This window comes from Aristolochia californica, unplaced genomic scaffold (genome assembly GCF_029961685.1).
Source record: "Aristolochia californica isolate CCGP_79_NKW_82.1479 unplaced genomic scaffold, dmAriCali1.0.hap1 SCAF_7, whole genome shotgun sequence".
Taxonomy (NCBI): Eukaryota; Viridiplantae; Streptophyta; class Magnoliopsida; order Piperales; family Aristolochiaceae; genus Aristolochia; species Aristolochia californica.
The window spans coordinates 37,263,364-37,290,514 of record NW_027182268.1 but is presented as its reverse complement, the minus strand read 5'-3'; the positions used below and the strand labels follow the sequence as shown (position 1 = coordinate 37,290,514).

General features: G+C 35.4%; 2 protein-coding genes across 2 annotated transcripts; both read right to left on the bottom strand.

The window, feature by feature from the left end:
- Positions 1-1,855: 1,855 nt before the first annotated feature.
- LOC137937399 (uncharacterized protein At2g29880-like) lies at positions 1,856-2,497 on the bottom strand. Its single transcript, XM_068782460.1, has 2 exons — positions 2,144-2,497; positions 1,856-2,059 (listed from the first exon to the last, which is right to left on the bottom strand). Exons 1-2 carry the CDS (start codon positions 2,495-2,497, stop codon positions 1,856-1,858), a joined length of 558 nt encoding a protein of 185 aa, XP_068638561.1.
- A 14,992-nt stretch (positions 2,498-17,489) lies between these two features.
- LOC137936522 (homeobox protein knotted-1-like 6) lies at positions 17,490-25,293 on the bottom strand. Its single transcript, XM_068781246.1, has 5 exons — positions 24,903-25,293; positions 23,839-23,958; positions 23,615-23,750; positions 17,847-18,085; positions 17,490-17,745 (listed from the first exon to the last, which is right to left on the bottom strand). Exons 1-5 carry the CDS (start codon positions 25,194-25,196, stop codon positions 17,587-17,589), a joined length of 948 nt encoding a protein of 315 aa, XP_068637347.1. The 5' UTR covers positions 25,197-25,293; the 3' UTR covers positions 17,490-17,586.
- Between the last annotated feature and the right edge of the window lie 1,858 nt (positions 25,294-27,151).

Genomic DNA, 27,151 nt, shown 5'->3' with positions numbered 1-27,151 from the left:
ACAAAGAAATATATCTGTTCATACAAAAGTATGATGCTCTTACAGATTGTACTGTAGACTCCTTCTGAGTACTTCTTTGAATATCCATATCATCCTCAACATCATCACTGCTATCACTGTCTTCAATATCATTTTCATTGTTATCTTCTCAATCTTCTCCACCAGAATCATCATTTGAATCATCTTCTTCATCTTCAAATAAATCCATGTGATCTTCCATGCGTATATAATTTTACAATACACAATAGGCAATCACTATGTTAACTTGGACATCAAAATCAAAAGGAGGAGCATCTTTTAAAATCTTGAAACGAGCTTTTAAAGCCCCAAATGTATGCTCAATAGTGTTCCGTAAAGATGAGTGTCTTCGGTTAAATAATTCTCTTTCATCTGTAGGAGGATTATTCCCAAACTCTTGCAAGTGATAACGAGTACCTTGATAGGGAGCCAAGAACCCAGGAAGATTTGCATATCCAGCATCTACCAAATAATATTTGCCTACAATAAAATATATATCTATTATAATATAAAAAATATATAAATTTAAATAAACTATATAGAGAGAAGCGATATTTACCTTCAGGAACATAAAGTTTATCTCGTCTGGTTAATGCTGACTTCAATACATGTGAATCGGCTGTTGATCCCTCCCATCCAGCAAGTATATATGTGAATTGTATGTCAAATGTACATGCTGCCATTACGTTTTGTGAGAGAAAACCCTTCCTGTTCCAGAATCTTGCTTGTTGATCAATGGGATATGTGCTTTAATATGAGTACCATCGATGATACCAATACAATCCTAATAAAAAAATCATTAATACAAACATATATTTTTATAGTAACTGAAAATTATTCATCAAACGACTTTATATTTACCTTAAAATATGGATAATAGATATCACTGTTCAAGATCTTTGAATGAATACGTCTTAAAGGTCGCTTGATGTAATTAGATTGTAGTCTGATAATAGCTTTTAACACCTTGTTAAAATACATACTAATTGTCCAATTTGATCTTTCAAACATCTCTGAGGTGACACTGTAAAATTGTTGTTGACCAACAATGATACAAAAATAAGCAAGTTGTTCTTCCATAGATTTTGTCCTTGTATCAGATAAAAGTCCTCTACTTTTCAAGATTCTAGCCAACTTGAGAAAAATAGTTTGATTCATCCTATACACTTTTCGAAATTTAATCGGTGATCTTTCTAATATTTTTTTTAAAATATCGTGGACCACCCATATGATAAGAACGTTGTACTTGCCTATTATAATCGATTAAGTATGAATGGATAAGGATAAGTATAACTGTATAAGTTGTAATACAAATACATATTTTCTCCCTATCTGGTAGATTATCCATGGGTACCTACAATACTAGACATTGAATAATGAAAACATGGTTCAAACACATTCATAATTGAACAGAAATACTCAATAATCAACGTCATTCATACAAAACCAAATGTGTCTCATAAATAAAGGTTAAAATTGCCAACATCTGTATAAGTTTATTACATTGCATTGAATTTAGCCATCAATCATTTATACTGATCTTCTGGTTTCATCTTCATAAACATATCCTTCTTAGCTTTGGTGTTGAGCAACTCCATGGCATAATATTTGACTTCTATGGGCAAGTTAGGTAATGCCTCGAGTGCTTCGAACCATGGAGGTTCTACGGGGGGAGTAAAGATGTCTCTAAGGGTTGATGACATATTGTTAATAGCCTCAACGATCCTGTTAGCATTTTCAACTAATGGTTCAGATCTCTTTCTACGCCGAGTAGAAGAAGTTTTATCCCCATCATTGCTTGGTGCTTTGCTTTTCGGAGGAGCATCACTTGGAGACTCTATAATATTGGGATTTCCATGACTGCATCATCTTCATCAATGTCATCAATCATTGTCCCTTCTACAAAATTCGAAAGGTTATCATCTGACTCCACGCTTGTGTGACTCGCTTTCCCTGCGGCCATACTGTTTCCAACCACAATAGCCAATTTGTCATAGAGCGGACAACCTTCCCGTCTATATTTGTCGGCTTCTCTATGCGTCTACATGAAAAATTATCGTCTAAAATACTAAAAAACATGATTAATAAATCAAGAAACATAACATTCCATGTTACAGTTACAAACCTTTATGTAGTCTTGCCACACTGTCTTACAAGCAGTGACTTTCTGGGTTGTTGGATCCCACCTAAAACCGCTAGTGTTTAGGTATGTACTCATAACCATATACGTTCTTTTCCAAGTCCTCACACAGTTTTTCAACTGTTCTACTGTTTTTTGGTTCGCCGCATCCATATTGAACATACTGACACAATCGTTGAAAATTTCGTGTTTCCAAACTCCATTGGGTAATTTGTTACCCATATTGACTTGTTCCATGAGCAAATCAAGCATTTTACAGTCTTCGTCAGACATCCATGTGTCGTATAACCGCTTTGTAGTGCTATCCATAATGTTTTTACCTTTCTTCCTTCCAGCCATCTAAAACTCATAACAAGTAGACATTCCAAACTCCCCAAGGACAAACAAAGTCCATGTGGGAATGAAGTCACAAGCAAACAGTTCATATACAAAGTTAAAACCATCATACATAAAAGGATAAGAAACTTACCAGAAGAGCATCACTGATTCACACAACATATTTGTTGGAATCATATGTCCTTAATAAGCCAATTTTTTTCTTTTTAATATAATTGGTGATATGAACTCACACTAGTTGCCAAGGTCAACAAATTTTTACTTTCCTAGTGGAACTAATTGACTAGATAGACTAGTTTGTGCACTTATCAATTTATTTTTTCTGAATCAATTTTAACAGAAGTCAGCATGCAATATGTGTTTAAAAAAAAAGTCTTTTCCAATGGGGACCCTATGAAGATACACATCTATGGCCCGAGGATTAAATTTATTCTAATGGGGACCTAATTTATGAATAAATCCAAAAATCCAATTGATAACTTCGTCTATTATCACGTGGCTATGCATCAACATCTACTCCCTCTCCTTTTCTATCCAAAATAGGAACTGAAAAACAATGTTTGAACTCGAACAATGAGAAAAAGGAGCAAAATGGCCCTCTTCTAGCCCCATGTTTTTTTCTTGCCTTTCAACTCCTGTGGGGAATCATATTATTAATCTTCCTCTGACGCTCAAACACGAAAATTTTCTGAATGCAGAGTATGACATTGTTAACCAGCATGAAATATTTCTGATGCGAGATGTCTGAGAGAAAACTCCAATACTTCAATATAAACAAAAAAAATAAAAAAATAAAAAATGGATGCAAATAACTTCATAAATACCTCGAATCGAGCCGGAGAGGTTGCAAAGAGTGAAGATTGGTTCAGCGACGGTCGTCAGTGCTGGGGATGACGAGAGGAAGAGAATCGAGCATCGGGGAGAGGTCGCAGAGGGGGCGATTGAAATCGCCGAAAGTCGCGAGCGAGGAAGGAGTCGGAGAGGTTGCAGAGAGTGGGGAGAGCTCTCGCCACAAGTCATCGAAGCTGGGGACGGCGAGAGGAGCACCGGAGATAAGGTCGCAAGGCGATTGAAATCACCGAAGACAAGCGAGCAAGGGAGAATTTTTTTTTTCTCCTAAACCCTTGTTCGACAGACGCTCCTCCCCGACAGCGAGATGTATTTGAGCGATGGTAAGTGAAATCCGAGCTTGAACCCTCAGATTTCACTTACCATCGTTTTAAGCCTGAAACGGGGGAAAGTGAAATACAACTATATTTCACTTTCCCCCATCACTTACTGAGCGCACTAACGGGTTTCGGCCCACTTTTCCCAGCGTAAGTGAAATACACTTCACTTACTGAGCGCACTAACAGGCCCTTAATATTTTTTCTTACGATGGAAGCAAATAAAAGTTTAGAAATATAAAAATCTATACAATCTACACCTGAATTTATATTGAACATCGATATGTTTCTACATGTCTCATTTTGCCCAACTGATTTATTATACAGATTTTTTAATGTCAAAAAGTTTGATATTGAGAAAATAAAGCAGATGTGGGTTGATATATTACAATGGAAAAATGAATTTTGTGCCACCACAATTTTGGAGGTAATAGTGATGCCAATATATTAAAAATTCAAGGTTGTCAAGTTCTAAAGGTTGTTTTTGAATTATTAGATCTATTTACATCATCAATTCCATTTAAAAATAGTATGTCATGTAGTCTTCTAATTTTTGTGTGTTGGTTTATAACTATTTTATAATATTGTATTTTGTTTAATAATCTTAAATATTTTGAATTCACCAAAATTAAAGAGGTCTTATAGGATTACTCTCAAGGTGACAGAGAATTCAAAATGTTGATACCAAATGTAGAAAGAAGGATGTGATTGTCTCATAAGTTGATGAGAAAAGATATTTGGTCTTTGCTGTAGGCTTACTTTCTTAAACTCCCTTTTTTTAGTTGGATACAAAGATTGTTATTGTTTACAAAGTAAATAATATTACGTTATGGGTATTTGTTTGTTATTTCAAGATATAGAGAGGTGTCTGCTCTTCTAATGTTGCATTACACATGACTCGGTGAGTCGAGAGCTTAAAATTTTCAACAAGTTTGTTAGAGAGCTTATCACACATCTTCAAAAAACTGTTAGAAATAACAATCCTGAGGTAGTTTTAACTCTCTAATTAAAATTTCTTGTTTCTTAACTAACACATTGTTTTATGTTTTTCACTTTTAATAATACAAACATTGTATCGCATGTTCATCATCATTGTTAGATCTTGCTTTAGACTATTATGAAATATTATTAAATTTTTCCATTATCCCAAAACAATTGCAAAGATCTATGTAAGAAGTATAAATCGTTGAATTTCTCTTCCAAAGCCAGTTTCTATACAAACCAAAACTATCTTTTATCTTTTATATCACTTCAGGTCCTTAGCAATAATTACCATAACAATTTCCTTGAAGTTATTGATGCTAGATTAGGTATTTGTATGAGGAATTAATGCATAACTTCACTTTTCTTTTTCTTTTCTTTTTTTGTCTATATTTTCTACATATAACACCACAATACATATTCAATTAGATTACCTTAAAGAATATTTGATGAGCACTTTGTTCTAGATCTTGAAACTCGTGTATTTCTCTTAAAATAATTAAAAGTTCAGTTTCTAGATGTAGGACCTAACAAATTGTCAAAGGACAATGATGTATTTTTACTATTTAGTTAAAGACTTTCTTTTAAAACAAGATTCTCCTTTCGTTTAGGACATTAAATGAATTTAGAACTGACTACTGATTTAAAAGTTCATATTTCTCTGCATGTGTGATCTTAATTTCATACTTGAATTATTATAGTGAATTACCAAAAAATTTGGGTGGTACGTGCAATTATGAAAGTGGTTGTATGCATTTAGATAAAGGGTCTTGCAATGATCCTGAAATAATGAATGTTTTTTTTTTCTGTTTCTTTCTTAGTGTTTTTTTATTTTTAGATTATTCTTTACAATAAATTATAGATATGACTGATTTTTTTCCAATTACTGACAGGGACATGATACTCTCAGAAGCTTATGAGAAGATAATTCCTAAGTAGATTTTGTACCCCAAGGTATATATCTCCTATTTTGAATATCAAATTGGAGCTCTCTGTTTACTATATTTGAATTCTCCATTTCGTAAAAATCCAAACACAAATAGATACATCCATTACTATATATTGATTGTTTTTGTTTACATTCGTCATCATTTAATTTTATTAAAAAACTATAAATTTTAAAGTGCAACTATAAGAAATTTTTTCTTGTAATCATAGTTGGCAATGTTCAGATTTCAAAACTTTTTTAGGTTTTATGGTATTTCTTCAAATCTTTTTTGTTATTGGTGTCATATTTATATAACATAAAAATTTATCTATATTAGTTAATATCTATCTTTTATTACCTAATCCATTAGCTCATGAGCTTTTGGCAGATTGGCTAGGTACCTAACATTTGGTATCATAGCTTAGTATGACATAAGTTTAAAGGTTAACTTTCAATACTTATATGTAGCAATACTTACTCTTTGTTTTAGGTTTACTTTCTTAAACTTCATTTTTTTTAGTCGAACACAAAGGTTGTTATTGTTTATAGAGTGAATAACATTACGTTATGGGCATTTGTGTTTGCTATCTTTAAGTTATAGAGAGAGATAAAATCTCATTTTCTTGTTCATGGTGTCTGCTTTTCTAATGTTGCATTACACATGACTTCGTGAGTCAGGAGTTTAAAATTTTCAACAAGTTTATTAAGAGCTTATCACACATCTTCAAAAGATTGTTAGAAATAACAATCCCAATGTAGTTTTAAATCAATAATTAAAATCCATTATTTTTTAACTAACATGTTGTCTTATGATTTCTTACTTTTAATGATATAAACGTTGTATTGAATGTTCATTATCAATGCTCGTTCTTGTTTTAGACTATTATGAAACACTATTAAACCTTTATTGTATCCCAAAACAATTGCAAAGATCCATGGAAGGAGTATAAATTGTTGAATTTCTGTTGCAAAGCCAGTTTCTATACAAACCAAAACTATCTTTTATCTTTTATATCCTTCAAGTTCTTGGCAACAAATACCACAACAATTTTTTTAAAGTTATTTATGCTAGGTGAGGTATTTTAAAGAAGAATTAAGGCATAACTTCACTTTTCTTTTCTTTTTTTATCCATTTTTTCAACATATGACACCACAATACATATCCAATTACACTACCTTGAATAAAATGTGATTGAATATTTTGTTTTAGATCTTGAAACTCATGTATTTCTCTTGAAATAATTAAAAATTTGGTTTTTGGATGTAAGACTTAACCAATTGTCAAAGGACAATGATGAATTTTTAAAACGAGATTTTCCTTTTGTCTAGGATATTAAACGAATTTAGAAATGACAACTGATTTAAAAGTTCATATTTGTTTTATCTTAATTTACTACTTGAATTATTCTAGCGAATTACTAGATTTCTTGGGTGGTATTTGTAACTATGAAAGTGGTTGCATGCATTCAGATAAAGGGCCATTAAAATATCTTAAAATAATGAAGGTTTTTAGTTGATTTTTCTCTATCTTTCTTAGTAATTTTTAATTTTTAGATTGTGTTTTTAATAATTTATTGATATGATGGGAATTGTTACCTATTACTAACAAAGGGTTCAAAATGGTGAACCCAAGAGTAAAAAGAAGGATGAATTTGTCTCATAAGTTGATGAGAAGACAATTTATGAGGAGGGTGTGTAGCTCAAGGTGTATGAAATTAGAGTTTGTTCTGCATCCTTGTTGAAAAGTTTTTTTAAGAGGTAATTATTGTTGCTCTTTGTTAGTTAGTACACCATCATTATTATTTTGCATATGAAGGTTTTAACTTTCTCAAAGCTAGTTGTCTCTTGTTTATGAGGTGATATGCATCTCAATTTGTTCATAATCAAATAATTATCAATTAAGTTTATGACCAGTAATTTTTAAGAGCATAATTCATCATAATAAAGATGAAAGAAAAACTCATGCAATACAAAAATATTTAAGAACAGCTTCAAACTTGGATAAACTCAAGATCTTGCTTCATATTCCTTTCATTTAGATGCATTACCTATTTGTGTGCATGTACTTTATATATTGTTAATGCATTGTAAAACTTTTTAGAAAAGTTTGTATACCTCGACTAGTCATTGATAGTTATGAAATCATATTATCTATGTGTATCTTCTTACACTATTTTGTTCATATTCAATCATGATGTATTCTTAATTTTTTATTTTTTTTTATATTTGTAACTTCTACACAAAATATCATTAAAGCCTATGAATATGACGATTTCTTCCCAATGGTCGACAATGTTGTAGATTCCAACTGGAAGAAACAAATATTAAATGATGATTTTTTCCTCTCCAAATTTGTGCAAATTATATTCTGATGTTTAGTGTGTGAATGAGAAATTGGAAGGTTTTCCAAGTTACTAATGTCAGAATTTGAGAATACTGCACTTTTTGACATATTTGAATTCTTCCATCCTTAAAAGTTATGCATCCATTACTATATATTGATTCGTTTTGTTTAAGTTGTCCAAATTTAATTTTTTAAATAAAGTTATAAATTTGAATGGACACAAAATATAAATTCCTCTTGTTATCATAGTTAGTATTTTTCAATTTTCAAAACTTCTTTAGGTTACAATTATCTTGCTAAATATTTGTTATTATTGGTGTGATATTTGTATAATATGAATATTATCTATATTGGTCAATATGTATTTATCATTTCCTTGTTCTAACAGGTATGTATTCTCCAATGGATCCTAAAAAACATCAAGAAGGAAACAAATAAACATTAGTTATGAATGTTGTTACTTTATTGCATGTTTCACGAGGCATGCCTTAGAGACTCATTTAAGAAAGATTGGATTGTGGTTATCCAGTTTACTTTGTCGACTCAATGATGATGTTATGTTATTGTGGGGTCCAACCTGAGGTATGAGCATCGAGTTAGGCTAGCCTAGTATGGGGTAGTTTAAGAGTCCATCTTCCTACGTTCCATTAGATCTGAAGTTTTTGACGTATTAGTTAGGTGCCTAATATTTGATATAAAAAAAGGTACAATGTCACATGCTCGAATCCCAGAGGGGGCAACCCATGAAAAGGGTTATTTGATGTTGAAGTCATCACAAAGGTGAAAAGGGCTACCTGGTCCAGAGTGGAGCCATCATAGAGTGGGTCGTTGTGGATATCAGTACGGTAGCATGATGGATTATTATGATTTTGTTAGGCCTAACGTGGGGTATAGGCATCAGGTTGGGTCAACGTAGTATGGGATAGATTTAAGGATCTACCTTTCTACTTTTCATTAGCTTTGAAGTTTTTGGTGTATTGCTTACCTAAATTTTGGTATCAGAGCTTAGCAATGGATAAGTTTAATGGTCTAGTTTTCTACATTTCATCAAATCTAGAACTTTTATCATATTCATTATGTACCTATCAGATGAATCCTTGGTTCAATAGTTGTCTTCAATTTCTCCAACCGAGTGTCTCTGTCATGAAGCATCTTGGTGAATTAAAAGAGAAGGTGAGTGCTCTTGTTTTGAAACCAACTGAGGCCTTTTGAGAAGGAATAAATGTTGAATGCTATTGTGAGTTGGGTTGATGAGGTAGAAGAAAAACTTCTAAACACCAAAAAGGTAAGAATACTTTTTCTGGGTTTTCTCTAAATTATTAGGCAAAAGGTATGAAAAACTACTAATGATGATCAATATACATAGCAATTATTGTCATGACTGCATGAGAGGATTTTACATTGTGCACAAAGGAGGATGAGTGTCTTATAACTTGTAGAGAAAAAAAAATCTAATTAAAGGTTGATACCTTACATAAGATACTTATGTGCAGGTACACTTGCAAATTGACTATTTATTTTTCTTGTGATGCTTCAAGCCTAAGATGTGCCATGTAAATTAACTTACCTTGTGGAATACATAAGTGGTCACACATGTGCACTTGTAGAGATAGATACACATGTGGAAGCTTTTGGGCTTTCCAAGGATTAAGTTGTAATTACTTTTATTTGTAATCCTTGCATTTCCTCTTGATGCTCACATTTACAAAACATATGTTAGCCCACTTCAAGAGTTAGAAACCCCCTAAACCTTTACCTTTAAGTGGATGTTCGCATAATACTTAGTATAGTGTCTGCTTGATTGGTTCACAATGATTACATCTTTTGTCATTGTTTAGTTCATTGATACTATACAGATTTTAAAGATTTATTTGTGGCAGCTGACTTCAATCTTGTTGGATATGATCCTCACCATTACACATAAATGAAAATTGCCATATAGAGCCCAATAACTAAATAGTACAAAACTTCGAATATCATTATCCCTCTTTCAGTATTTTCACCATGTGCTTGAGTAATTGCATAGACTTTATCAGTATATCTATTAATTTTTCTCCATAGTTTGGACATGTATATTTACAAAATTCATTTCTAACATAGATAAATGTAAAGGTTAATTGAGTATTGATTGGTATTTTCTTGTGCAGGTATTATTAGTTGAAAAGAAATCAAGGGTTAAAAGGAACTTTTTCTCTTCACTCTCTTGTCTTAGCAATAATATCTTGGCGGTCAAAACTTCTTTTTAGTGCTATTTTTCTACTAAAGACCATTCTTTCATCAACCTACACTATTGGTTGCAACCGATATTGTATCTTATAGAACTAAGGAATCACTCTATATATTCTCTTTCGTTTGCCCCTATGACATAAAAATGCTTGATTTACATTGTTGGAAAGAACGATAAAAGCGTTTTCTTCTTCTTCTCTTTTCTTTCCTGTTTCTGTTCTTTATCTCAACCTACTCTGCTCAATCTTTTCAAGCTCAGCAGTTCCCAATAAAATTGCTCATTTGCTTATATTCTATCCATTTATCCGACCCACATGTTCCTGTCTCATTTGGGTCTTCTTCCGCTGTATAAAAGAATTGCACTGCTGGTAGCTGTTTCATTTCATCCTAACATGGTATGCTCTTTCTGCTATCGAGTCGACTGAGAGAAGGGCTCTTCTGCTTCCTCTACAGCTACAGCTCCTATGATGTAGTGAAGCTGGTTCTGGTTTCAATAGGGTTCTCTGTCTTGCTTTCCAAGGCTTGGAAAAACTACCTTGACAGCAAACTATTGTTCGACATTAATGGCAGCAAGCAACCAATTCTAAGATAACAAAGTGCTTTGCCCATCAACATTATCTAATTTATTATATGAGGTCACATATAAAAATGAGATAAGCATATGATATTTTTATTTTAATCATAATTAATTATAATTTCAAAATCCTATTTACAAAAATGGGACCTCGGTCGGTTATGAAAATACAGATGAGCGAGCCGGTGAGGTGTATGTGATAACGTTTACCAGTCGCATATGCTTCATGGAAACCACATCGAAAACAGCGTAAAACAATATATAAATTTGAAACTTCAGCGACAATGAAGGGGCTCCTCCATTCGAATCCTTGATCAGTCGCCCGTCTTAGACAAAATCCTGTAGTTGGAGGCATTACAGAGAACATGAAACACGGACAAATGTTTCTCATGTTCTCCATACTTCCTCTGCTGCTCTTCAACCTTCTTCTGGTGTCAGCAACACCAAAGGGGTCTTCAAATTATCATGTAATTTCCTTCAATGGGTGGCACGATCAGAACGGCAGATTTCAGTACAGAAGATTAAACCACGGGTTTAGGAGAGGAGTGGCCATTTTCGAAGAGCAGGAGAGGTTAACGCCGAGCGGAGCGAACCCACTCCATAATTGAGGAGAGAATTCTGAACTCAAATCGTCCTGCTCTCTCTGGTTTTGAGGTGTGAGATACAAGGTAAGCAACGGAGGGAGATTCCTTTTCGTTTTCACTTCTTTCTGACCTGTACCTAAGAAATGTGTTTAAAGCTAGATTGTAGTTTCAAAAGCTCAGAATTTCGAAGCTTTTCTGGGTTTGCGGGATGAATCTAAAATTTCTACTTTTGATTCTTTTGTTGATAACTTCGCTGTTAATATCTCTTCTTCTTCAACATTTTCTTCCCTCGATTTTAGTATTCTTTTTCGTTTGCCTGTTAGAGTTTGTTCTGCAAAATTTCCTGTAACAGAGTACAAACTACGGGCATTTCCATTTCCGTCCCCTGATGAAGATAAAATGCTCTTGTTGTACACTGCAAAATAAAGAAGGAAAGAGTCTCTGTTTCTGGAAACCAGATTTCTGTCTGGAAGATGATGATATAAATTAGCTATTCAGTTGATTCCCCTGGTTCCCATTAATGAGACTTTAAAAAATCTTTATGTTTCCAAGGTTTAGGACCTGGGAGATGAAACTGGCCACCCAATCATTTCACATTGACTCCACTGCGTCTCCTAAAATGATTGCTTTTGTGTCCTCACTGCAGAGCATTTCAACTTGACGACAGTATTATCATCATTTTCATCAAAGAAAAGGTTAAAAATCCAGTCACACATCTTGTTCTACTCTATGGTCCGGTTCATGTGGATGATCAGTTTTAATTTTCTGTCAAACTGTTGCAATTCATACTTGGATTCGTTCAGAGGATGAAAAATTACGTTTCCTTATAGGTTTTTTTTCTGAGGAAATAACTTCCTGGATGCTTGTTTTTTATGGGTTGGGAATTTCTGGAAGTTAATTATATCGTGTTCAGAAGAAGATGCTGAAAAAGGGATATGACTTTTTCAAAATGAAAAAGAATAGACCAGAAACGGAGACGAGCTCCTCTCCTTTTCTTTCTGGTTTGGGATATCGGGCAGCCGCCAGCAAAGAAAGAGAAAAGCCGAAAGATTAGGCTTTTGAATTCGGAAACTGAAACGGGTCCCCCACCACCAAAAATATGAAAAGAGTGGCATCTCATCAGTCGTCATCTTTGTTTTTTTCCCCATTATCAGGATCCACTCTACTGGTTCAGTGTGAATTAATGGCAATGCTATCTCGTGGACATAATCCGCTCCTTCCATCAGAGACGACCTTTTCTTTCGACTTTCGATCAACTGATGAAGGTCACTCAGTTCTTCTCAGAGATGCAGGACAGGGAAAAGACTTGGAAAGAGACGAGCAAGCTGACATGAACATGTGCGGCAACTTAATACATGAAATCGAGTCCTCTTCTTCGTTGTTTTAGCAGTTGCAGAAACACCCAGAAGACAAGAACCGTCTTCTTCGTGATAAGTTTTTCACTTGTCTCCTGCCGTCGAAAATCCAACAAGGCTCTCAACGGAAGCTAGGCGGTAGTGATCAGAAAGCTTCCCATTTCTTTACCTTACACATACCCGCAAGAAACGGCAAAATCATTACCATACGAAAGAATTTTTTTCTGCTACCAAAAAAATGAAAGTACTTTTTCTGGGTTTTCTCTAAACCCGAGATGATACATCATCATCATACGAAAGAGACCAATTGTTTTTTACACGGATACCCACCTTTTCTTCTGCGACCGGCGAGCAAACCAGAGCGAGAAGAAGTATGCATCTAAAGACAAAGACGATGAAGATCTCTTCCTGACATATAGAGCAAGCAAAAGAGGCTGCTCGCTGTTACTCGAAGAAAGAGACAAGAAATTCGCAGCACACAATTAGGCTTTAGCTAGAGCTTTAGAACTGAGCTAGAGAACTGCCGAGCTCTGTAATGACGTTGGGTTACTTTCCCTCCTCGAAACGAACAAAAAGTTGCAGGAGATTGACAATTTAATACAACTGGGTTTCTTCTACAAATTGAAAAATCTTCATAGCGTCGTGCTGGGATTTCTCCAGTCTGAGTAGAAGCCATGCATTATTGTAAAGATAAATTATTAAAAATATGGAACATTATATCTATATGTTAGCCTATTACTTCATTACAGAGCACCTCAAATCCAAGACAAATTAATATCCAGATACGAGCTTCAGCATGAAGACTTCAGATCCAACTGGTTGCGAATTGAACAACGCTTGTTTCGACCATTGTAGAATGGCCAAATGAATCCATCCGCCATATGCTACGTCAAGCTGTTAAGTCAGACTCTTTTTCAAGTCATTTTTCAACACCTGCATCCAGGCCATTTTCAGGCAGATCTGCCTTTATGTCTACGTTGAACATGTCTAATCTTTCTCGGATTCCCTCTTTTCCTTCATCTATGGGGGCTCCGGCAAACTGATTATAAAGGGACGAAGAAGAAAAAAGACAGAGAAAAGCTCGAGGGTTTATGTGGTATCAGCATAACAATAATGTAAGATGATAATTTTGCTATTTGTCCCGTGTAGAGCTCTCTTAGGTATGTATCATTCTTGAGGAATTGACACCCTCACATATGTGAAAATGAACATTCACAAAGAAGATTTCACACCTCTCAATGGGTCACATAATTGCCTATAAGAGGCAGCCTCTTTTCCACTTTTATTCATGGTTAAATACATCAAAAAGGGAGAGTCGTGGCCCTTTTTTATTTACCATTCTCGAAATCATAACAAAATTTTATGGGTTAAATTGGTTCTTCAAGTCCAAGAGAAGATTTGCACTAAATGAACGTCTCTTGACTAATTGACTTTGTCAACATATCGTCTAGACTCGCCTCAATGTGAACTTTCTAAATTAGAATTTGACCTTTTTCAACCACATCTTGTTCAAAGAAGTATTGACCATCAATGTGTTTGATGTAGTGGAATGTGTGATTCTTAGCCACTTTTAAATGCACTGGATATCTTAATACACTTTTTATTTAACACTAAGTTCTCATTAATAGTCACTTTAACCACATGGCTTCCTTGCCAGCTTATGTAGCAACCATAAATTCAACCACAGTTTTACATAGTGCCACAATGAATTGTAATCTTGAAACCCAACTAATTGTGCCTCCTACCTTGGAGAATACAAATCTTGTAGTAGATATTTTTCGTTCTGTCCAACAAAATCCTTATCTACAAAATTAGTGCAATTTAAATTTTTGCCATCATAATACAAGGCAACATCAGAAGTGCAGACTTCATAATAGTCTAATGGTCATAAGCAAGGTTTACCATATACATACTCATGGTTTCCACTGCTTGAGTAATATTTTCTCTCGTGTAATATACAAAAACATAAGATTTTCTCTTGCAAATGAATATATCATCTCGGGTTTAGAGAAAACCCAAATATATATTCATAGTGATATATTCAGTTGAAAACCCAAGATATATATTCATAGTGATATATTCAGTTGAAAACCCAAATTTTTTATTGATGTTTGCAAAATCTTTAGGTTCTATAATATACTTCTTCTTTGAGCACACTATTCAAGAAAAAAAAAAAAAAAAAAAAAAAAAAACGTTATCACAACCAATTACTCTAAGTCCAAAGCAAGCATAATTGTGATTGCCTGAACAACCCTACTAATAGTCATACAAATAATAGGAGAATTTTTTTATTAAAATTAATTTATGCCTTGAACATATCCCTTCACCGCTAATCAAACCTAATATTTTAAAACATTACCTTCTAGGTGACTCTTCAACTTATACACCTATTTACGATCGATCGTCTTTCTCTTACTTTGGAGTTCTACAAGCTCCCAGGTATTGTTCTTATATAAGGTATCTGCTTCCTCGTCCCTAGTACACCTCCCTACAAGTACAAACAAATTTATCTTGAGATTCATTATATTTTTTTCAATTATGCTTACATGTTATGACATAATCCTTATACTAGGAAGGAGGAGGAATACACCTCTTATTTGACCCAACTTGTTGTTGAGAAATTAAATCCTCAGCTTGTCATATAAATTGAATTTTTTTCTTCACCTTCTTCATTTCAGGAACTTAAAGTCCATTCCGGCTCATGTGCCCTAGTCATTTATGCCACAGGGTAAAGCTTTCAGATTTTTCACTTACAAATATTACTTCCCCCACTAAAATTTCTCCAATGAGTTTATTCTTATTAAGTCACCCTTCACAACCACTAGAACTCCTTTAAGCACTTTCAACTAATTATTTTGCTTAGAAACATGTCTTAAATTAGAAATAATGTAAACACAACATCAAACATCTTAATCTTGAGTTTTCCAAGTCCCACTATCTTACACTCAATATTATCTCCCATATAGACAATACTACCATTATATTGGTGCACCATAATTAAGTATCTAGTGAGTCAAAATATCTTACTTTTCTATTACAAACAATGCATATCAATTCACTAATATGCCAAAGTCTTCTCTCTCCACAACAATTCTTTGAAACATCTACTTCACTCTTCTTCAATTTGCAATCCTTTCTAAGGCTACCTACTCTAGTGCAAGACCAATACTTCCTTTTTTTTTTTATCTTCTAGATTTTCACCATGACTTGCATCTATGGCCACGATGTCTTTTAAAGAATTCACCCCTTGCCAATGTCACATCACCATCAGAGCTTTGACCATACTTCTAATTTCCTCCATTCAGAAGTGTTGCAACAACAAAATCCATATCAAGAATATATGTGTGACTTCGACTCAATAATTAAATCATCCCAAGATTCCAACATTGAACAAGAAAGAATACTGACCTTTTTTTGTTTTTTTATTTATGTTGAGTGCCTTCGACTTATTGATAAGAGTGTTAAATCTATTTAGATGTTCTTGTCTTTAGATTATATAACTAGCAACATAAGATCTTGTTTTTCCCAAGACTTTCTTTTGTATACTTTTTAACTTGTCCTGAAATCCTTTTGCAATAATCCCAATTTTTATGTTGAATAAAACCAAGTCATCTAAAGTCAGAAAAATATCTACTTTAGCGAACTTATCTATTTCATTGAATTCACATTCATATATCATTAGCACTGTGTGTTTTCAACTTCCACAATGCAAAGTTTGTATGGCCAAATTATGTCATTTTAAACATAGTTATGCTCTTTCTAACCATTGTTGAGATATTTGTAAATAAAAGTAATTAAAAAAAATCTCTCTTTATGAAAGTGAAAGCTTTGATATCAATTGTTGTGACCGATATGGCTTATAGAGAAATATTAGTAAAAATAATAACCAAACGAAGAAAAGACAAGAGATAAACAAATTTAAATGTTTTGGTAATTTGTTTACCTCAATAAGTAGATCTCGACTTGTTCTTTTATTCCTACTTGCAAAACTAGAATACAAGATGTCAATCCATATAGAGCTCTCTTAGGGATGAAGCTTTCATAAGGAATTCACACCCTCACACAAGAAAAAACACACTTAAAAGGAAATATCTCACACCTCTCAATAAATTATAGGAATTATTTATAATTGGCACCCTCCTCTTCCCTTTACAGACATTAAACACTTAAGCTAGCCAAGTGGAGACTTTAATGGACTCAAGACTCATATATCAATTTGACGTTCATTTTCTCCATTAACTTATTCCTTTTGAAATCATGATCTATTTTGACTTCAACACATCATATCAATGGGTCGCCAACCAAAATGATTTATAGAAGTATTAAATTTTGATTAATATTTTTTTCTCATGTAGAGAGAAGTTCAATAAGAGACTATGAACACCAAAAACATCTAAATAAGATTGAAAATGATAATTCCTCGCACAATAGTAAGATCAAAGGAGTTTGTCTCAGCTGTTTCATGCTCTATAACGCAAAACAAAAGTTTTCTAAGATAAAAAGTCTTCTCGATTCTACTATCAAGTTCAAAGTAGAAGGCTTCAAAGATTTAAAAAAAACAAAAAAACTCCCTAATCTTAGTTCTAAACGTTCCTATAAAACTACAAGCAATCCATCTATCCAGAAGTATACAAGCGATAGCTTCGATACTGCTATTACCCGCAGAATATATTCCAAAAATAAGAGAGAATTACATGGAGTGAACGACTTGCAGGAGAAGCGCAGCCTTTCAACAGCTAAGAATTTGTGGGATGAGGAAGTGGGGTTGGTCTTATGAAGACGATGCGTAGGATCATCAAAGCCCGGTTACGATTTACGAGAGCAGAGATAATCCAAGTGCTGAAAAATCAAAGCGTTGCTTTTCAGTTTGTATCAGTGAAGGCCGAGTTCCAGAATATACAGAAAATAAATATACGGGAGGAGAATAAGCGATTTCACTCGTCTACATAAAAGGGGCCAGAGACGCTGTCCATAACTGCAAACTGCATATTCTCTGATGGCTTCCAGTGGCGCTTCCTTTGATTTATAAACCAATTGTTTATCTGTTTCTGATCTAAGCCAGTTGTTTCAGCCAATGCAATCTTATCAGCTTCCTGAACCATCAAAAGAAATTGTTACCACTAGAACCAGAAAAAGCTCCAGAATGCACACACGTCGGATTGCCAGAAGCCGTGTTCTTTAGGGAAATACTTACCGTGGGATATGGCCACTTATAGTGCATGTTCCACCAGTCGAGTAGCGTCTGCCTTGCTTCCTTAGGGAGTTTTCCTTTCTTCTTCTTCTTTGAAAATTCCTGCTTGAGGCTGCTCAAGCATCCACTATATTTACGTCGAAGTTTATCCTTGAGCTCTCGATCTTCAGACCTTGGCGGTGCTTCTGGAACATCTATCTCTCCTCCACTCAATTCTTCCTCTGATGATCCAGCTGGGTCATCTTGAAAAACAACAAATAACAACCAACACTCACGTTTTACGAGATTCATAATGACAAAAAAAAAAAAAAATTAAAAATGGACTACAAAAGAATCTCTAGTCCCGTTATGCTACAGTAACATCAAAAGGCTCTTTACATAGACAAGTGACCAGAAGCTAAAAAATCATTGAACTCTATCCAAAACGTTTTGATGACTTGTAATTAGGAAGAGACAAGCTTCAACAATAGTCTTCTGGCATATGATCAGAAACTTCGTTATTGATATATGTAAAACATTAATTCATCAACAACACCACATCACTCTTCAAGAAAACCATAATCGTTTTCCAACATTACTAATCCAGCAAATTATAATGACGAATCATCTACCAAATTTTTCACGGCCATTTGCTGTCTCCAGCAAAGGTTAGACACCTCATTCCTTGTCCGAGAAAGTCGTCTTTAATGCCAATAGTCTGTTGAACATCGAAGTCACATCCCAAGAAAAGAAGAACAACCAACTGAAATGACCATTCACTAAACTGAACACGACTTGTTTCAATCATTATAGAATGGCCACCTGAATCCATCTATCATATGTCAGGTCAAGCTGTACGTAAGCCTTTTTTCAAGTAATTTTTAACATCTAATTACTATCACAAGTAACATCATGCGTTCAGGTAGGCTTGCCTTTATGTCTACACTGAACATGTCCAATCCATCTCGGTTCCTTCTTGCCTTCATCCATGCGGATTTTAGCAAAATGGATTATAAAGTGATGACAACAACATCAACAAAAAGAAAGAGAGAGATTCAAGAGTAGAAAATAAACGTAAAAAAGCATTTATCATGAAGTTTAAAGAACCTAAGGCAGCTCTCTCCTTCCTATGCAAACTAAATAAAAGAACACCAACTACATCGAGCTGATGGTTCACCACCCAAGATGACCTACAGAAGTATTTGGTACTAATAAACAGTTTCCCATTAAAAAATAAGAAAAAATGAAATTTAGAGAGAAGGATAACATGAGATTACGAACATCAAAGACAGAAAAAACTAATTGAAGTATAACAAAAATAAATATTAAGTTAGATGAGAGCTAGTAATTAGGAAAAGCAAAGATTCTTCAACAAAACTTAGTAAAATACCACAAAGCACAATGGCAATAGCAAGACGGTAGGCAAACATTCCACCAAAAATATTGAAAAAATAGTCAAAGGAACCAAACGGTCAAATCTACAATGAAATACCATGACTTTGCATGGTAATGGCCACACGACTGGGTTCTATCAGTCAAATCTACAGAGAAATACTATGATTTTGCATGGTAATGGCCACAAGACTCCAGTCAGTCCGCCGAATTTTGTCTCTGAGCATTCCATTACAAAACCATGGATGGAGGCATAAGTAGACAATGTTAACAAGGACACAACTATAGAATAAAAGACCCTAGCATAGCATATCCTTGTCCACTAGGCATACCAATATGAGCTTCATGCAAGCAGAGTTACGAGCACTATGTCACACAGCATAAGAAAAGAGCTCAGGCTTAAGTAGAGCTACATGGGCAACAGCCTTCATTTCTCCACAGCTGGTACCCTTGGACCGTGACTAGCCATTACAGGAAGGATCCAGAGGTCACTGAAAGTATAATAAAAACAGCGAGAGAAATGACAAAGACCTTGTCTTATCTAAATGACCTGCATAGTCATCAAATCAATGTGCAAAGACAACAGGCAAGGCACACGCAGCCCATTCCTAAGATATCGAGGGTGGAACACTATCAAATGACTTAGATATCATCCCCATTCCAAGTAGAACAACGGCATCGTGACGAACAGCTTACTCCGCACAATAAGAATAAAAGCAAGAAAAATTCTGATCATCATGAAAAACCCAAACATGCAACTGCAATAAATTGTTAACAGAAGTAGCTGGGACTTCGTCCAAAAGAAAAACGAAGCTCCAGACATAAAATAACAAATAAATAAATGAAAAAATTATTTAAAATTTTTAGAAAGAAATCTAAACAATGTAATTTGATACCCACATACTTTATGAAGGAATAAAGAAATAAATTAGCCTAAAGATAAAGATATATGCAAAGACTAGAAAATACAATTTTGAAGAAGTGATAATACAAGAAGGAAAATAACAGAGAAAACACCTTCAGTGCCAATGGCCACTTTACTTGCCAAAAGTGAGTGTGAAGTTCTAAACTAAGGATTCCATCCCTTTTTTTTTTTTTAGGAAAAGGTGTGAATTTAATTCAAGGATTCCATCCTATTGCTGCTAAAATAAATCTAAATATGTTCCTACACTTGCATCCTACTTGTTCAGTGAAAGACTGGTAAGAGATCATTTTCCAAACTCCCAAACTCAATCAAATGAGTTTTCCAAAAATCTTGTACTTATAATGAAATTCACTAGGTGATTGACCAAATTATGAAATCCAGAAAAACTCTCGTTGCCTCATACTGTCTCAAACCTTCTAATGGTAATTTTAATAATGATGGGGTTTATGGTTTTGAAAGGATATTCATTGGCAACTTCTCTTTCCTACTAGAAGGATACACTAAATAACCATTGACTACAATAAAAATATGCTAAGAAATCAAAATGAACTGCTAATTATAATAAATAAATGAAGAAAGTTTCAAACTTCTGAAAACGCACAAGTCTGCACTTTTGCAAGTGCTGCAACCTTCACATTTTGTGAAGAAAGAAACATACTGATGAAAAAACACAGAACCCTGGTCTTCAATTTCATGTCTAATTAGAAGCAAAAATAAAAGCGTTACACTAGCTAAACATGAGAACAATCAACTACAGTGAACCTCATCATACCAACGGAAAGCAAGCATAAAACCAATTAAATGTCATCAAAACACCCTTAGATTGTAGTGCGGAGCAATAAAATCCAATTTTAAATTTATATAATTAAATCTACTGTCAAAGATATGTATGTGCACAAATGGTAAATGCGTATCAGAATTAAGTTTATGATCCATCCTAGACTGTGCATTCCAGACTTATACTGTCAGAATGTTATGTAAAAAACCGGAGAGATAAAAATTGTTGGCAGAAAACAGAAGCAGGTCAAGTGTTCTATAAGAGAAGATTCTACTAGACTCATGATACTGATAACATAGATATACTGCCAAAGACCTACCAGGACCAAAAGTATGGACATCCAGGCCAGTATTGCTAATGGAAACACAGATATACTAATCAAATACAAAAATTCCACAGCATCATATCACACATGTGATAATAGTGAGTAAAGCAAAGATCTTGCAAGAACTAGTTAAAGAATGCAAAAGCAGACTGAACTCCAATAGCAACGTACATAAGACTCAATATAGGCACTGAGAAACCAAAAGATATTTAACTGGACCATCCAGCAACATACCCTGGGAAAGAACAAAGGAGTCCAGTTATAGCCTACTAAAGAGTACACCCAGGGGTGGTGCTTCTACTATTATTTATTATTTCCTTATAAGAATCTAATTGCAGTCTCGAAATGGTTGATCTAAAGGTTCAAACGGAACCTTTACAGGACTGATTTTCCCAACCAGCATATCAACCCCACCACCTAAGCACGTGAAGCAATACAACAGCAGGATTGCACTTGAATCTGAACCAGTAGCATGTCCAAAGCATCTTAGAGCAGTAAAGGGAGGAAGCCACAAGCATTTGATGAGTGCAAACTGGTTTAGAAAGGTAAAGAAAATACAGTGTGAATAAATTATAACAGTAACAACATTAAGAAGAATATGTTCTTAGCAGAAGTACAATACGATATCTTTGATGAACACAGCTGACGGAACATCAGACGATAATTATAATAGCAGCTGTGCAGGTACAAGACTCAACGTGTGCATTAATTGTTAGGCTATTGTCATTACCTTTTGTACTTCACTTTAAGATATAAAAATAGATAAACCAGCTAGTTAAAACACCCAGGAGGACAAGAGGGGGAGCAGCCTTTCCATAGCAAATCTCATTTCTTGTCCACAGTTAGGTAATATTTAACACTTCAAAGCAGTCCAAAAGAAGTATGGGCCAGTTTACAAGATGTTAAAAAAGTCCAAACAAGCATAAAAAGCATAGGAACATTAACCATTTAAAAATACTTCTAAAAGACCAGCTTTTGGCGAGAAGGGATCAGATGACAGTAGGATCAGATTGGATCTGGAACCTGCAATGGATTTGTGGCATCACCCAGTAGAACAGAAACTTGCTTTCACTTCTGGTTTTTATATCTTAGATTATGAGATTGAAGAGGATAAAACAACTCGTATAAACTCCTCCCCCCATGGGCTTCAGGAAAATGTTTTAAGATTTTCCTTCGAGACCTGACAGAGCCGATCCAACCCTCGGAGTTTACACAATATTTATCTATACTCTCCTACAAAACATGCATCAGACTTCATGCTGCATTGGAACTTGGAATGGTGTAGCACGAGAGAGATACTGGGAGTACCTCAAAAATATCGACGACAGGACACATTGGAAAAAGAGTGCGAGTAAAATGGAAATCAATACCACTTTTAAAATAAGTCTAAAAGTATTTATTATCTTAACAATCATATTACAGCACAAAAAAAAAAAGAACTTCTGGCAAAGATGCAGAACCAAAGGTCGATATTCCGATTACCCGGAGCACGTACTAGTAAGGAGAATAGTATAAATTAAATCCCCCATGAAGTAGTCACTTGGATATTAAATAAATATCAGCAAAAACAAGTGGGTGAGTTGTGGTGTCATTAATCTCTCTGAAACGTCTATATCAGAAACTCTAGTAAACAGCTACTGTTCATACACTCTTTTTTTCTCTTCTGACCCGGAAAAAGCACAGCATATAACACGGGAGAAAAGAAGAGATGTATTGGAAACACAACCTCCTGAGCTTTAAAAAGCCTGGTCGAATTTCAGTTATCACGCGCCAATCACTGCAGAAGTCTGTCTTCTGCTTATAGTTAGTATATGTAGGCAGATCCACAAGGAATGCCCTTCTGGCTACAAGATATAGCCAAATACGAATTTCAGCTAAAGAAAACATAAACATTCGCATGTCTGGTAGAACAGTCCCTTTCTCCTGAGATTTTGCACCTTCCCTTCTAGGGTTTTTTTAAGGAACAAAACGAGATTACGTGCACATGCACGCCACGATAAGGCCGCATTTATTGGGAGTAATCTGGCCTGGCAGTCCATGATAGCACACAGTCCAGTTTCAAATCTCGATAACGCAATAATGGAATCGTTATGTTAGCTCATTGAACGCATGGAAACTCGGAGAAACGTTTCTCCAACTAGATTTTTCTCCTTTAGACAAAAAAAAAATTATTTTTTTATACACGAACATAAATTCTCGCTGTGCCGTGGACTGATCTGCCAAAGACGAGAAGTCGTGCTGTAAAGAAATTCACTATAAAGAAACGAATTTAAGAAATCAAAAAACGGTTTTCGAAAAACATACCAGTGTTGAAACCTAATACTAAAAATAAAAAAGAGTTTTTAATGAAAGGAGAAGAGGCTAATGTATACCAGAAGCGCAACTTCTGGAAGCTCCTTTGCAGAGATTGCTGAGCTGCATTTCGATGTTATTCAAGAAGGTGGTGGCTTCAACGAAAGGTCTGGCGAGGTCGGTTTTGTATTTCACCAAAACATCGCAGTAAGTTTCCTGATGAAAAAGGGGAAGAAACATCAAAAACTACTACAATTAACACTCATCATACTTTTGAAAGAAAAAAATGAAGTTTTAGGGAGACCATGAATTCGTCGAGCTCGGGATCCGCCCCTATGCGAGTTGAGACGGTGTTTCGTTTATAGACGTCGTTTTCGCGACGGATTTCATCCAAAAGCGAAGCAATTTCCGGAGGCGCACCAACCTGAAAATGAAGTTGAAGAGGCAAGTTCAGTATATACACGAAAAACGAAAAAGAAAAAAGAAAGAAAGAGAGCGAGTTAATAGCGCGCTATTTGAGTAATATTCCGTGAACAAGATCAACAAGATACTTGATTGATCACTCGTGGAGAAAGAAGATGTGAAGCGATCTAGCAAAAATTCTCACTGCAGCGTGAAGAAAAACGTCAGCTTGATTTCAAAGAAAAAATTTGCATCACTGGTATTATGATGCTTGGATTAGCAGACAAGAGAGCGGGTAATGAGAAGTGATGAAGGAAGCTGAAAATAATAGCTTTGAGAAGATTGAGAAAGGGAGATTTCCGGTAACCGCAGTACCGTAGCAAATATTGCATCCCGTGTCGTCAAGGCGGTCTCGTTGTGAACCTATTTTTCATCTTTTCTCTCGGGAAAGCGTTCGCAACTAAAGAGTAGAGCGTGTTACTTGGATCGACACGAAGGTGCTACAGACAGTTGGATTTGTAACAGACAACAGACCAATTATAGATGATGGAAGAAAATATTTACAGCCTCCCGTACACTTGAAATCGCAGCTGTTACACGAGAGGAAATGTCGGAATTCTTGACGAAATCAGACAAAGAAATTTTGGCTTTCCAGAAAAGACGGCGTTTTTGAAAGTCTTCGCCCCTAAAGAACTAGCAGTGAGTCCAATCTTTTCAATGGATTTTCCGGTCAAGCGCTTCCACCTTTACAAAAGACAAAAGAAGATTGAGGAAACCAGTCGAGGTGAAATGCAAAGGCTCACGCGAGGACAGACAACACTCGCTGGTAGAAGTTCCAAGGCAAAGAGACTCCATGAAACACAAATAATCCGCAGGTGAGCGTGAGTGAGTTTTTTTTTTTTTTTTTTTTTCAATTTCTCCGTTTCTCTCCCATGGAAACACGGAGACCGTCAAAAAATCTTTTACCTTCTGGCAGTCTAAGTACGCTTCCAGGAGCCTCGGGTAACGAGGATGCGAAGCGATCTTGGCTTTGATCGCCCGCGAAATCTCGTCCGCGGGACCGTGTCCACCGCGAATTTCGGGCGCGACGGAGGCGTCGGTGATCGGCAGCGCCTCGAACACCTGATCGGAACCAAAGATCGGAACACGTCCAGCGGCGAAGATAGACTGTAAATCGGCTTGAGAGACGAAATTCTCCGGTGACATTGAGGACTGATCGCAGTAGTCGACGGTGTGATGGAGGCCGTACACATCCTCCATGCGATCGTCGACCGGAAACCCAGGGTGCTGAAGCAGCTCAATTCTCGGTCAGGCGCTGTTCCTTTCCGCGCTGGGCCTTATAAACAGAGGAAGGGAAAAAAAAAACAGGAAATTATTCCATAGATATCTATATTTTTATAAACTTTTTGGGCTTCCGGCAATGGAGCTGCAGGGGAACTGCGAGTGTTCTCGGGGCGTGTGACTGGCGGGCCAAGTACATACAGGCAACTTCTTTTTTTAAATAAATTATTTTAATTCATTTTCATTTTCATTTTTCTAGCATTAATAAAGTGATTGATAACTTGCAGGACCAATCAAACGGCGTGGATTTTTCCGAGATTAAGTGCCGAAAATGCCCCCGGTTTTGCGCGCGATTTCTACTGGCGACGGGCTTTTTAGAGAGAGAGAGAGAGAGGAAGGATCAGTGGTAAAGGTGATACGAAGCAATAAATGCGACTGGCGCAAGCCAGCGACACTCACTGAACTGAGATCTGTGGAGGGCCGACTCCAGTGTCCAGACTGCTGGGTCTGTTCCCTTTCCCACGCCTCTTTCGCCAAATCACGTACTGCTAGTCCACTACTGCTTTTCCTGTCCTCGTGGGCCCGCCACGTCAACATTAATAAATATCTTCCTTTGTTAACTATTAATAATAATCAGTTCAAATTTACCCACAATTTTATAATTAATCATATATATATATATAAGTTTTTGTCAAAGTTATTTTTTTTACTCTTTGAAGAATAGGTAATTATTTTTATTTTTTTATTGAGTTTTTTGTACATTGTAGATATTTTGCTCTTTACTAATTAAAAGGATTTAATAAATTGTTTTATTATTAAATCATTGGATTTTATTTAAACATAATATTATTTTTTTGTCTATTTTTAAAAAAGTAAAATAAAATGATTTTTTATTAATTACTATTAATATTGAATCATTTAGGGATAAATAAAATATTTTAAAATTATATAATAAACAAGTCGACAATAACATTTTTTTTATTTTAAAAAATACTAAAAGTAAAACATTTAATTTCACCAAAACATGTGAAATCAAGTAAAATTATCAATCCTAAATACAGAAAAAAATTTATTTAAACAAATTAAATTTAAAATTAATCATTAACTAGAAAAGCTTTTTTAAAGAAACCGGTTCCTGAGATTCAAGTCATCCGTCAGTTTTTGTTATTCCGGTGAAATGAAATGGAATGGAGCTTCAGCTCCATCGTCTGGTTCAAAGGGAAGCAAAATGGAGCGATAAATCTGTGGATGAGAGCGACACAACACGGGAAGTTTTATGATCGTCCCCTCTCTCCTTGCAACATGACCTCTCAGTACTGTACCTGGGAAGCCTGCGTTTACGTGTTCTGCTGTCTTTCTCCTCCCTCTCTCGTCTCTTCGTTCTTGTCCGAGTCTACCGCTTCACTCTCCTCTTCCCTTACTCCCCCTCGTCGCGCCTCTCTCTGCGGACTCCCAGTATGACTGATTGATTGACGGGAGAACTGAACTTAGAAAAGGAGTTTCAGACACCAGAACATGCGTTCGGTAGCTTTTTGGCGAGACGATGGATGGGTCTACAATTGCCCTTCGTTTCCAGGGGCATTAACAGAAATGTCCCTATTTGTTGCAGTATCCAAGAGAGCTTTTTGGCGTTCAAGGACAGAGTTACCTGGGACCCCATGTCGAGAATCTTAATTTCCAGCTGCAACCAGTTGAGACTCGTAGCTTATACTCACTGTGCCAGGGGTCCGTTCCAACAGCAGCCGTGTGTTGGTTTCGCTCCGCCAAGGATGGAGGAATCGTCGCTCTTCTGATCTTTCATGGATGCGAGATCCATTTCATATCTGTCTACTTCGCTGAGGAGTTCAGGTGTTGCGGATGCTGAAACTAGGAAGCTCCGACGATTGGTCTACTCTGACGGAGATTTTTTTTTCTAAATAACAGTACTCAAACAT